Raw genomic sequence first — 12,092 nt, 5'->3', positions numbered from 1 at the left:
GGTCATCACGTCAAGGGCATCGTTGGGGTGGCCTGGGGTGGAGATGTACAGCTGAGTATCATCAGCGTACTGATGGAACTCCACCCCAAAGCCTCGAATGATCTCTCCCAGCGGCTTCACATAAATATTGAACAATAGGGGCGAGAGGACCGACCCCTGAGGCACCCCACAAGTTAGGGGCCTAGGAGTCGACCTCTGTACACGTATTCCTTTAGAAATGTTGGAATTCATTTTTCACAAATAGGTCATTTCACAAATAGGTCATTTGTGCCCTTCAAGAAAGGACATTTTATTCTCTGTGCCCTTCCATTTGTCTTTTCAACTGTCCTTCCAACAGCATTGTTTGCTCATTTTGATGCTCTCCAAGTAACTTGGAATTCAGTTCTCCCAATACTTTCTGGTTGACAATTGCAAGGGTTGAGATTTTTTCCCCCCCAATCTCTGAGGGGCATAAGGTTAGGGAAGATTGTGCTACACTCTGTGGCCACTGATCATGTTCCATCCTCAGTGGGCTATTTCAGCAGCTGTGTTTTGTTCCTTTAGTTTGATTCCCAGAGGCGCAGTGAGTCAGATGCTTAAAGAGGCTAGAGAAGGTCTGTGCTCCAGTGGTTTGAGTCCTAGCACCATGTAATGGGGTCCCATCACTTACATCGGTTTCTGCCAACTTGCAACAGTCAAGCAGATGAATATATACCACTTTGGTGGGAAAAATAATATTGCTTCATGTGGAAGTATGAACCTAATTGGTGCTAGACCTTCCTGAATGTGATGCCCAAATGCGAAGCAACATCGATGGCGGGGGAAAAGCCCAGGATTAGTCATTCTGAGTCTAGGAGTAGTTCACCCTCTATTATTCACTTGGCTAATGTACCATAGCCATAAACTAAATAAATAGGTTTCATTCCCTTAATAATAATTTTATGTTGCACATTTTGGAATCCCATTAAGTTTAAAATTTTGATCACAACTGCATCTTCATCAGTTCTGTTCACTATCAACAAAACAACTTTTTATTAAATAGCTGCATTTTAATTATATATCTTAATTATAATCTTCCAGAAAATAAGGACAATAAGGCTAACGTTGTTAGACTATTGAGTTAGATTTGCAAACTTGATTGATAGTAATTTCTTGTCCTCAAAAAAGTGCATATGCATGCTTTTAATATTGCCTGTATTTCTATTACATGTTCTCTGTGCATTTAAATTAAAACATTGTTCATAGGTCTTAAAGATCAACTGAACCCTAAAGGCAGATTTACAAGGAATTTACTTGTACATTTGTCTTCAGCATGGTTATTAATGCACATCAATAAAATATTGCTACTACATAACAGGATTTGAAAACTTTTAGGTTCCCCAGTTCTTAGATCCTCATCATGTCTAGCCAACCAGAGATGATGCAGCTTGGAGTCCATCAACCATAATATACAGATTCCAAATATTTTACAAACTGCACAGTGAAAAAGTATTTACAATGACTATAATGGTATAGGTGACCAATTTAGCTACATTCTCCAATGAAAATTTGAGTGAGGGGAAAGAGAGAGATTGTGTGCAACCCTAAACATGTGTTATTGCAGGTAGACACAGCTGTAGCAGAAGAGACAAGAAATGCTGTACAAGCAGAAGAAATGAAAGCTAAAGTGAAAGCTCAAACCGCTCAGGCTATTGCTGATGATGCACAGAAGGACCTAGCAGAAGCCCTCCCTGCTCTGGATGCTGCCCTGGCAAGCTTGAGGAATCTCAACAAAAATGATGTTACTGAGGTAATAAACAGAAAGGGAAGAGGATAGATTTTAGCATAAATGTGTAGGATACAGTGGAGTATCTCAATGGTGTATGTACCTCTAATATGACGGCATTATGGTACCCAGTCTGAAGTAGGTATAAAGAAGGTCCTTAAAACTCCTCTACTAGTTGCACTTCCTGAAGCATATAAATTAGACCATATGCCATCCAGGCCCCTTACGACTTTTCAGTGTCACACCATAGCAGTTTCAAGCTTTGAAGGAATTACCTGGTCAACACTTCGTTTCCTTCTTCACTGGACATGATGCTGATCCATAGGCTGTTTCGTTCCCAGGCTTTTGAATGTAGTGACCCAGGAACTGGAAATAGCAGCCAAGATTAGTCAGTCATTCCCCACTGAATGAAGCTAGATTTTGTACCAATTTTGAGTCAGTGTGGTACAGTCATTCAGTTCTTGGATTAGGAGTGGGGAGACCCAGTTCCTGCCATGGAAGTTCATAGGCTGATTTTAGGCCAGTCAGCCTGTCTTTCAGCCCAAATTACTTCACAGGATTGTTGTTAGGAAAAACGTAGTGTGCAATAAGCCCATACCAAATATACATGCTAAATACTGTTTTAATCCAAGATTAAATGCTTATTTAATCTATGGGACAATTGGATCTCTAGCCAAATTTTATTAATTATCATATTTTCTACTCACAATCTTTTTTTGGGCTTGTATGAGATTACAGTTTTGTTTAGAATTACACACATGGACTCACAGTTGATAATTACATTCAGGACTGGCTCACCTATCAGTTTATTCATATTACTGTCTGTAGTATCATTAATAAGATTCAGCAATGCAGTTGTCAGCCTCTGATTCATTTTCATGAACCAGCACTCTGTAAGGTCACATAAGCAGGCATTAAGCAGGCTATCACCAGCTGATGATTGGTGCATGATGGGAGGCAGAATTGAAGCAGCAAGTAGGCCAAATCTGGGGAGGCTATGGTGGACCATGTGTGAATTTGTGTCGACCATATTTTGAAACTTATCACTATCAGGTTTTCTATTTTCCCAATATTAACCATGCTCACTGGGAATTGTAGGTGCTGTAATGTAATCCTTGTAGAAGGCACAAGAATGAGAAAGGTTTATTTAAAATGATTATAGCATCCTAATATTTAGAGAATATTTGCAGAATAAGCTTATAATTATTTCACCATCAAGTCTCTTTTAAGATTACCGAATGGCTCACTTGTACTGAAAATAAAATGTCTGAAGAAACATTTATATGACCAAATCACAACAGGATTATGCAATCTCAGCATGGTTACAGCTTTGTCAGCATACTACTTTATTTAAACTATGAAAATTAACAAATAATTAAGGCACAATTTTTATTGATAGATTTCAGTGGGTCCTTTCCAACACGAGTAATATATGCAGAGATGTATTTAAGAGGACTGAATTTAAAAAGACAACAACACGAAGGGGGGGGGAATAATTGAATTTGGCCTTCTTGAGAGCTAAGAAAACACACTAATCTTTGAATTCACTTGCAGCTTTTTGAAGTAAAAAATTAAAATGGAAAAAGTATCAAAGGAGAGATAGAGTATGTTGATAATACCAATTCTTACACGTATTTTTATGTCAGTTCTTAGAAATATTCATAGTTTTATGTACCTCATCTCAATTTCTCTGTAACATCCGCCACATGGCTCAAATTCAGAAGAACTCCCCCCACACACACACACATTATGTGTATATCCTACTATACTATACTGTAGCATAGTAAGAATCCAAAAAAGAAGAACATTATATACGGAAGCCTTATACTGTACAATATTTCCCAGGTGATTTATGGTAATGGAGACATTTTGTCAAATCAACTCCCAGAAAAGGGCCTCCAACTTAATAGACATGAATGTGTCCTTCAGAGAGGAGATGGGAAGAAGATGAAACTCTACCCTGCTAACAGTGCCAGAATGCTTCTCTCAGAAGCCTCTCATTCAGTGGAGGCAGAATTTACATGAGAGCACCTTGGAGCAAGATCTTCTTCTTTTGTTGTCTGCTGATGGCTCCCATATGCACACGAAGATACCAGTGCCTGCTTTTCAACTTTTTGTACCATCTTCTTCAGATGGTCTGGGTTGCTGAAGAAGTATCTGTAGAGGTTGCGCTCCGTCTTCTTGAAGTGGCTCTGCAAAGATTTGTGTTTGGCCTTTAAGTCAGTCAGGGTATCCATTAGAATTTCATAGATTTTAGCTTGTGTGACACTAAGTTGCTCCAGAGGTTCTGACAATCCCTGCAAAGAAGATGGTCAAAACAAGTGTGCGAAAAGCAGCATGTGAGTTGTTCAATTCACCTGGAAGGGGGCTTGCTATCCAAATTTCATTTAGAATATCAAAGGGAGAAAACGTAATTATGGTAGGATAGACTGATTGTTTTCTTGGGTATTCTAGGACAAGGCTTTTCAACCAGTGGTACAGGTACCACCTGTGGTACATTGGCACCTGGCAGGTGGTATGCCAGCATCCTAGAAAAGTGGTAGTGGGGGAGGGGAATGAGCTGAACCAGTGGCAGCACCGCACAAGCCTGAGCGAGAGGTGGCTGGAGCTGCAGGGCTGTCAGGGCTCAGTGGAAGTGCCAGGATCAGCGCCAAGCTCCAGCTGGAGCTCGGCGCTGATCCTGGCGCTTCTGAGCCCAGAAGAAGTGCCGATCAGCTGGAATGTTGCAGCATCTCCAGGGTCTTGTGATTTACATTCAGATGCTTGGCAACTGATTCATATTTATGACAGTCACAGTGTCCCAGGGTCATGTGAAGTGACCAAAACCTGCTGCAACCACCCAGCAGACGGGGGGGGGGGAATAAAAACCAAACACCACCCCACCCGACCCCCGCTGCCAATCCTCAACAGAAATGCTCACAACAATAAAAATCTTGGACAGGAGGAAGAGCGCCGCCGGGCAGGCAGGTGTCTTGCTCGGCTGTGGCTTGGGGACCACTTTTTTCAGTGCCATTGTAACTTTGAACAGTCACTAAACGAACTGTTGTAAGTCAAAGACTACCTGTACTTCATCACTTTTTTTTCTTTTTTGGGGGGCTCATCATGTTTTTGACACCTTGCTAGGCAACTGGTGGTACTCGGATATTGCCATATCCTAAAAGTGGTACAATGGGCAAAAAGGTTGAAAAGCCCTGATCTAGGATGCCTGTACATATATAGCAATAACGTAGTAGAAGAACAGAACTTAACATATAAAGGACAAAGACCATTGCATACCTGAGCATGAAGCATTAACTGGTTGGAGTCATCATATATCAAACAGTACAGTGCCTTGTTCTCAGACTCTAGTTTAAGAAACTGAGGAAATGGGGTGGCTAGCTGTATTTGAAGCATTCTGAGTTCCTGGCACAATCTTGAACCCCTGCTTGCCAAAGTCTCATACGAACGAAAAAGTTGTTTCTCTTTATTGTGTTTGTCCAGCATCTCCCACAACCTAAGAGAGAAAAGGGCCATCAAAATTAAAGGATTTAGATTTTAATTCAAAAAATATTTAATATAAAGATTAGGGATATAATTATATATTATCATAACCATATGTGCTAAATACGGTAGAGTTGCTACCAAACCTTAAGTCCATTTATTCCTGTCATAAGATTTTGAAAAAATTCAGATTCTCTGAACAGTCTTCTAATTAAAATCTAAGACAGTCCCAGTGTTTTTCTGAAATACAAAGAGTTAGTGTTACTGATGTGACTATCCTAAATATTCTATTCCATAGAAACCCTTCCTTTCCCCCTATTCTGCTTCAACATTCTCTTTCTTCCCATTAAATTCTGTTCCATAAAAGGGATAAAATTGTTCTCTGGGATGCTGTTTCAGATTTAGTCAAATATTATTTAATTTTGCAAAACAATCCAAGCCAAGCCAAGCAAACCTTCATTTCTAGTAATTATTAAGCACTTGTGATTCAGTAAAGTTCCACTGCCATTCCGCCACCATTCTTTACCGTAAAGTAGTGAGGTCACTAGGATCTATCAAAATCCGTGGGCATTGCTTAATGGAGAATCTTGAATCCTCAAAGCAGGATTGGCATTCTTGTAACTGAGACTCAGATTCTTTCAGGATAGTCATCAGTCCCTCCAGCTTATTTCCAGTCCATTGCAGATTCTTTTTCTTCAACATCAACAAGAGTTTTAGCACCTCAAAATGGCTGAGCTGCCCCAATACCTGGTCAATAGCTTCCTCTTGTACCCGTTCAAGATACTCAAGCCTTATGTCTTCCAAGTCTAGTTCTCCATTTATTATAGGCAAACGAAAAAGGCGGGCAATGCCTTGAAGCAAGGACACAAGCAATTGAGTCTTTCCCTTTACCTCAGTTTGGAGAATGCATAACTGTTCCTGGCATCTAGTCACATGAAAACCTAACTCACCCTTCTCTTCCTTCACCTGGAAAACAGCAAAGTATTAAATTCTTTACAGGCAAAGATACTGGCTTCACATTTTTCTATCAGTTTTACTGCCAAGTACAAAAATATATTCTGATACCCTCAAAAAAGATTACACAAAGTAAAATTTATGGTTTGGAAAAACAGCTTGAGAATCTAATAAAAAACACTCTTGGGAATTACAGCAAGATACTCCCTGTACATCTCAAATTTCTGACCTTAAAACAATTTATTTGTAAATGGAAAATTGCCAAGAACATTCAACATAGTCTCAATTGACTTAAGAAAAAAGAAGCATTTAAAAATGCAGAAGGAAATTGAAATAAAACATCAGGAGGTTTAGATCTTTTTTCTAACAGCTGGGGGTTGCTGCAAAGAATAATGAAAATTCAGTTAGCATGCACAGCATATGTCAGGAGAACTACAGCAAAATTTAAGAGATCACCTGAGAAGCTAGCAAGAAATGTTAAGGAAGTTAGTGGAGAAAAGAAGGATTAATGTCCTGAAGAATATGTAAAAAAAAATAATCACTAAAATACAAGTAGACAATAAAAGATTCAAAATTATTTTGAGTATATTGTGAATAACATTACAGCCAATAATAATATTTTTTTAAAAAAAAACATTAAACCAGAAATGTTGCTAGGTAGGAATTGGTTGAAGGAACATTACAGGATAATAAAGTGATTGCAGAGAAGGTTTTGGCATAGAAAAAAAGGCACGTCAGGGATGTATAAAAAATTAGCCATGATTTTTTTAAAAGTAGGCTGAAAGTAGGTCTTGCTTTTTTCAACGTAGGTAATATAACAGTCAAGACATATAAAGTGTTTTTACTAATAAACTGGCACTTGTGTCAAAATATGTAGCAATAGCCACTAGTTTGTACAGCTTTAAAATAATAACATAAATTCATGCATAATAAGGTAGCTGATAGCCACTAACAATAATGGTAAAGCACATCAAATACAGCTTGATTATTAATAGCAGCTGCTAGAGTGGCAGGGCAAAACAGTGTTATTGCACTTCTGTCTTGCTGTGGGCTTTTCATAGACATCTGAATGGCCATTACAGAAATGAAAAGTTAGAACAGATTGACTTTTGGTCTGCTCCTTATGTTAAGTAGAGTAACTGACCAAATAGGATCAATACAAAAAAAAGAAAAGGAAGGGAATGTTTACTGAAACCTGAAGGCTTAACCTACCTTGTTCTCCTTAGTTACTTTTAAAACGTTTTCTGCCCATTGCAAGGTGGATGAAAGTCCTTTAATTCTTGCCGTTGTCATGGCTGTAATTGTTTTGCTCCACATGTATGTTAACTCCATGTGTCCCAGTTCTTCCCTATAATTTCCCATGTTTTTAAGATGCTTTGTTTGGCCAATTTCTGTCTGTGTATTTAGCCCTTTTTGAAAGAAATCCTGAATAGGTGGGCCTTCAGTCTTGAAATAATCTACTTTTGGTTGATCTATTTTTTCTAGTAAGTCTTTCTGTTTAAATTCTGGCTTATTCTTGCTGGGCAGTTGCTCTTGATGGAGAATTTGTTTCTTCAAAATTTCCAAGGTTATTTTGTGATTATCAGAATTATCAGTATAAACTAAGCTCTTGTCTCCTAGTTGCAATTGTTGAGCTAGTTTAGCTACAGATTCTGAAGTTAGCTGTTCTGTAATATCTCTTTGCCCCTTTTTTTCAAAAGCTGATTGATCAATCTCCATATCACTGATACTTGTCACAACATTTGGAAACAATCTCAAAAAAGCTTTTGTGAAATTTTCTTCTGTTTCCAGATAATGCCCTAGATCTCTTGACAAAGTTAGTTGTTCATATCCAGGTTCCTTATGCCAGTGTGCTAACTTCTCTGTTATCTGACAAACCTCACTGAGGATATTGTTGCTTTGAAAATTCTCTAGCTCAGCCTTTAGGTGCACCTTCTCTAGTTCTCTGTTTAATCTTTCTTTTTTGTCTGCTAAACGGCAGAGCTTTTGCTTTAAACTGGCTACATAAATCTGAAGCTTGTTGCATCGCGTTATTCGACAGGCATATTGATTCTTCAGCATCTGTACCTCTTGTTCAAGTAACTCAAGGGGTAGGGTTTCATTTTCTTGTAGTTCACTGTTCAACTGAAAAGACTGGCTGCAGGTTCTCAACACTTCCTCCAATGCTTCGTCTTCTAAGATGGGCTTCCCAGAAATTACCAGTTTCTCATAGGTCTCTAGTTCTGTAGGATTCAGCACATTCTCTTCTCCCACTGTGTTGCAGAACCATTCCAGAAATTGTTCTGTCTCGGGACAGTCAAAGAGCCAGTCAAAGTCCTTCTCATGAAGAGTAGTTGCCTTGGGATAGATAGTTTTCAAGACCTCTACAAACTCTGTTCCTCTGTCAATGGCCTCCATCAGGAAAGCTCTGGAGCGTCTCCGTGTGAACATGTTTGGATTGTTCCTCTAACCCTGAGAGAAATATACAAAGTTTGTTTCATATGATAAAGAGTATGTGTTATATCTACAATATAGCTGGGCAATTATAGCACTTATCACCTCTAATAGAAATCTGTCCAGAAAATACCAAAATACTAGGATTTTTTTGTTGCATTATATAAACAATAAATTAGTCTTTGAAAATATGGACAATTTTCTCATTCATCTTAGAAACCAGAGATGGGCTAAGTAAGGTTTCCAATGGGCAGGGTCAAACTCCAGAGTCTTATGCAAATGTCCATTAATGTACATTCATTTACATTATACCTACCTCCAGCTCTGTTTTTTTCTCTTGACCTTAGCCTAAAAATTGGAGGAGGAATGTTTAGAAAATATAGCTCTTACAAGCAGAATAGAAAATGAGGCTTCTTTGCATGTTAATTCCAATAACAACTCAGATATTGTGATATAAAACAGTCACCCATAATATTTTCCAATTACAATCTTCTTCTTATACCAAGTAGATATGATAATAGCAAAAATACAGATAGCACATTGATATCCCTTTTTAAATCCCACCTCTCTAACCACAAAATTTAAGTTATTACTTTCTTTGTAAAACACAAATTGCCGTTCTTAGGCACATTGTATAAAATTGCAGAGCACCATCACTACCAGTTAATCAATCCGAAAAATAAAACAGGATCATATACTGTATTTCTGGTCTGTAGGCTTGCTTCTGCTAATATAACTCAGCTGATTAAGATAAAGCTTTTACCTGACATATAGTGCTGTCGTGCCTGGTTTGTTCTTTTTTGTTTTTTACTCTGCCAAATTGTCCTTGCTTAAGTTAGCTATAAATGTCATCTGAAAAAAAATGGCAACCAAGTTTCAGTCCAGTATCTTATTCCTCTATCAAGGCTGAAGTCTACTTAATCTTTTTCTTACATCCTACTTCACTTAGGGTAAACAGATACCAAAAGTACAAGGCTTCTACTCTTGTGCATAGGAGAGACTTTCTACAGATGAAACCTATCATGCTGAACATTTTCTCTTCCACATGCCTCTAAAAGATGCAGGAATTCTACACACTTTTGAGCTGAGTCACACTGATTCCAGTTACAACAACCCTAATATTCCACATCGATAAACTGTCTATCTCTCTCTCTCCTATTGGAACACAATTTTAATGTGTTTAGGACTTGATGCTGCAATGCTTAAGTCACTAGGTAGAAAGTACCATTTGCATTCAAAATATTATCAGAATTATATTCCCTGTGTGTTTTATACAAATGCACATCACTTAGTAACTACTGACAAATGCTGGACACATCTTTCTATTATCATTTAGATAGTTTTATCTAGGTGAGCCTCTGCTTACACTTGCACCTTTATTTGAACATTAATCTTACTAAACATAGCAAGGCCTTAATAAAAAAGACACAAATTGACCTTGTGTGACTGATACATATGTGCACCCCTACTGGTAATCTAAATTAACAATTTCAATCACAAATGTTCTTTTCTCACGCAGTGTAAGTCCAACATTGATTACCTGGAAATATGAAACCAGCATATCAAAAAAGAACATTTTGTCCCTTTACTTGTTGTAAATTTACCGGTTTGGCTTTTAAAACAAGAGTCTTCTTGCAAGAAAATTGTAGTCCTGAAATTTTAATTTCATTTTCCCTAGTTATAAGGGGGAAACTTGTCTTACTCTCTGTATCAAACTTAAGCAAGTAGCATTTCAGTCTGACTATAAAAGAACCACAGGTATATTATGGGGCAAAAAGATTACTTTTATTATACTAATTGAGTATAATAGAGCAAAGACACTGAATTAGCTAAAACTCTAGCTAAAACTTGCTTCCTTCATCTAATCTAATTCCTGGCTCAGGAATTCTGGGAGTTGAGGTCCACAAGTCATAAAAGAGTCAAGGTTCCCCACCCCTGATCTAATCTCACATTTGCAAATGCCTTTCTGATATTTGCATTCAGATGCTTTATTTTGGTTCAAACTTTGTATATCCAAGACAGAATTTATCATCATCTCTCTCCCAAGTTAACATCAATTTATATAATCTACAACAAGGCATCTCTTCTAAGAATCTGTTTGCACCATTGCAATGACCTCAGACATCCGAATGGTTTCTAACTTCTCCGTTTATCTTTTTCTTTCTGCCTTTATACTTTAAACTGTCTAGAATGTCCACATGATGACTGGACTCTACTTAATATAATTTTTCTCAAAGGAGTGAACATTAGATTTCTCATGTTGGTACTACAGGAAATCTGAATATTCTTTAACACATATAACTCAGTCTGTTTTATTACAGCTTATCTTTGGCTTAAAATTGCTACATATATCATAGATAAAGATCTCAATGTGATAATAAATTATAACCCTAAAACATGAAATTTCTCATTTCCTTGAAGAACTTTGGTTTTACCAATCCTGGGATGTGGTAAAGTGGATAATTCTACATAATTAGAAAAATATTCTCCTGATTTTAATATGAATATGAGTTTGTCATCTGTTTTTGAAAGTCTATGTTCTAAAAATGAGAAAATTACACAATATAGTCTATAAGATGTTAGTTTAATTAGGTTAATTGATCTTTTTTCTGTTAATTGTTCTCTTTTTGACACTTTATTTCAAGCATTATATTCACTGTATAGACACTCCTTTTTGGCAATACATTTTTGTACATTATTTAAAACAGATTTTAAAAACAGAAATTATATAGCTAAGCAATTTTGCCTCCTTTTCTCTGTGGTCTTCATTTATTTCTAAATCTCTTGAGGCAGGGATTATTAACCTTTTCATCACTGTTTGCAGACCGTATAATTAGCACTATTCATATGTAAGGTATTCATTTAGACTGATATTAAAGACCAATCACTAATTCTTGTGCAAAAATAACTCTATCATTGTTTTATTGTGTAGGAGATAATTACCAATCCCCTACAGATAACAGGACATTATTCTGAACTGCTTTTTAAAATATTTCATTGTAAAATATTTCCAATTAGGTGCGAGCAATGCAGCGCCCTCCACTTGGAGTGAAATTGGTGATTGAAGCTGTTTGTATTATGAAGGGTGTCAAGCCCAAAAAAATAGCAGGCGAGAAGCCAGGAACTAAGATAGACGACTACTGGGAACCTGGCAAAGGTCTTCTTCAGGACCCAGGGAAATTTCTTGACAGTTTATTTAAATACGATAAGGTAGGTGTTTGAAAGGTGTTTATTCTTACTTACCCACAGAGACACACACTTTGGTTTCTAGGGTCTTCTCTTTCTTTACAGGGACCAACAGTATATTTTCTGTCCTGGATAAAAGGTTGCTAAAATTGCTCGTGTCTTTTTAACAGCAGCTTGATCTGCAAGAAAACAGCAGGTGGAGCCTTTCATGGCAATTGTTAATAATCCATACTACCTCCTGATGTCTGTAGATGGAGCTATTGTTATAATCAGAAGAGCTGAGTTGTGTTTTAAA

General features: G+C 37.4%; 1 protein-coding gene across 1 annotated transcript in view; it reads left to right on the top strand.

Moving 5' to 3' along the window:
• DNAH1 (dynein axonemal heavy chain 1) overlaps positions 1–12,092 on the top strand; it is a 155,559-nt gene that overhangs the window by 117,406 nt on the left and 26,061 nt on the right. The window contains exons 54-55 of the mRNA XM_029284897.1: positions 1,583–1,768; positions 11,630–11,821. Coding sequence (XP_029140730.1) covers positions 1,583–1,768; positions 11,630–11,821 — 378 coding nt within the window. The remainder of the gene's footprint in view (positions 1–1,582; positions 1,769–11,629; positions 11,822–12,092) is intronic.

The sequence above is a fragment of the Protobothrops mucrosquamatus genome, unplaced genomic scaffold (genome assembly GCF_001527695.2).
Source record: "Protobothrops mucrosquamatus isolate PMUCROS unplaced genomic scaffold, P.Mucros_1.0 scaffold_152, whole genome shotgun sequence".
Classification (NCBI taxonomy): domain Eukaryota; kingdom Metazoa; phylum Chordata; class Lepidosauria; order Squamata; family Viperidae; genus Protobothrops; species Protobothrops mucrosquamatus.
Note: the sequence above shows the minus strand (reverse complement) of the source record. Positions and strands in the feature narration are given on the sequence as shown.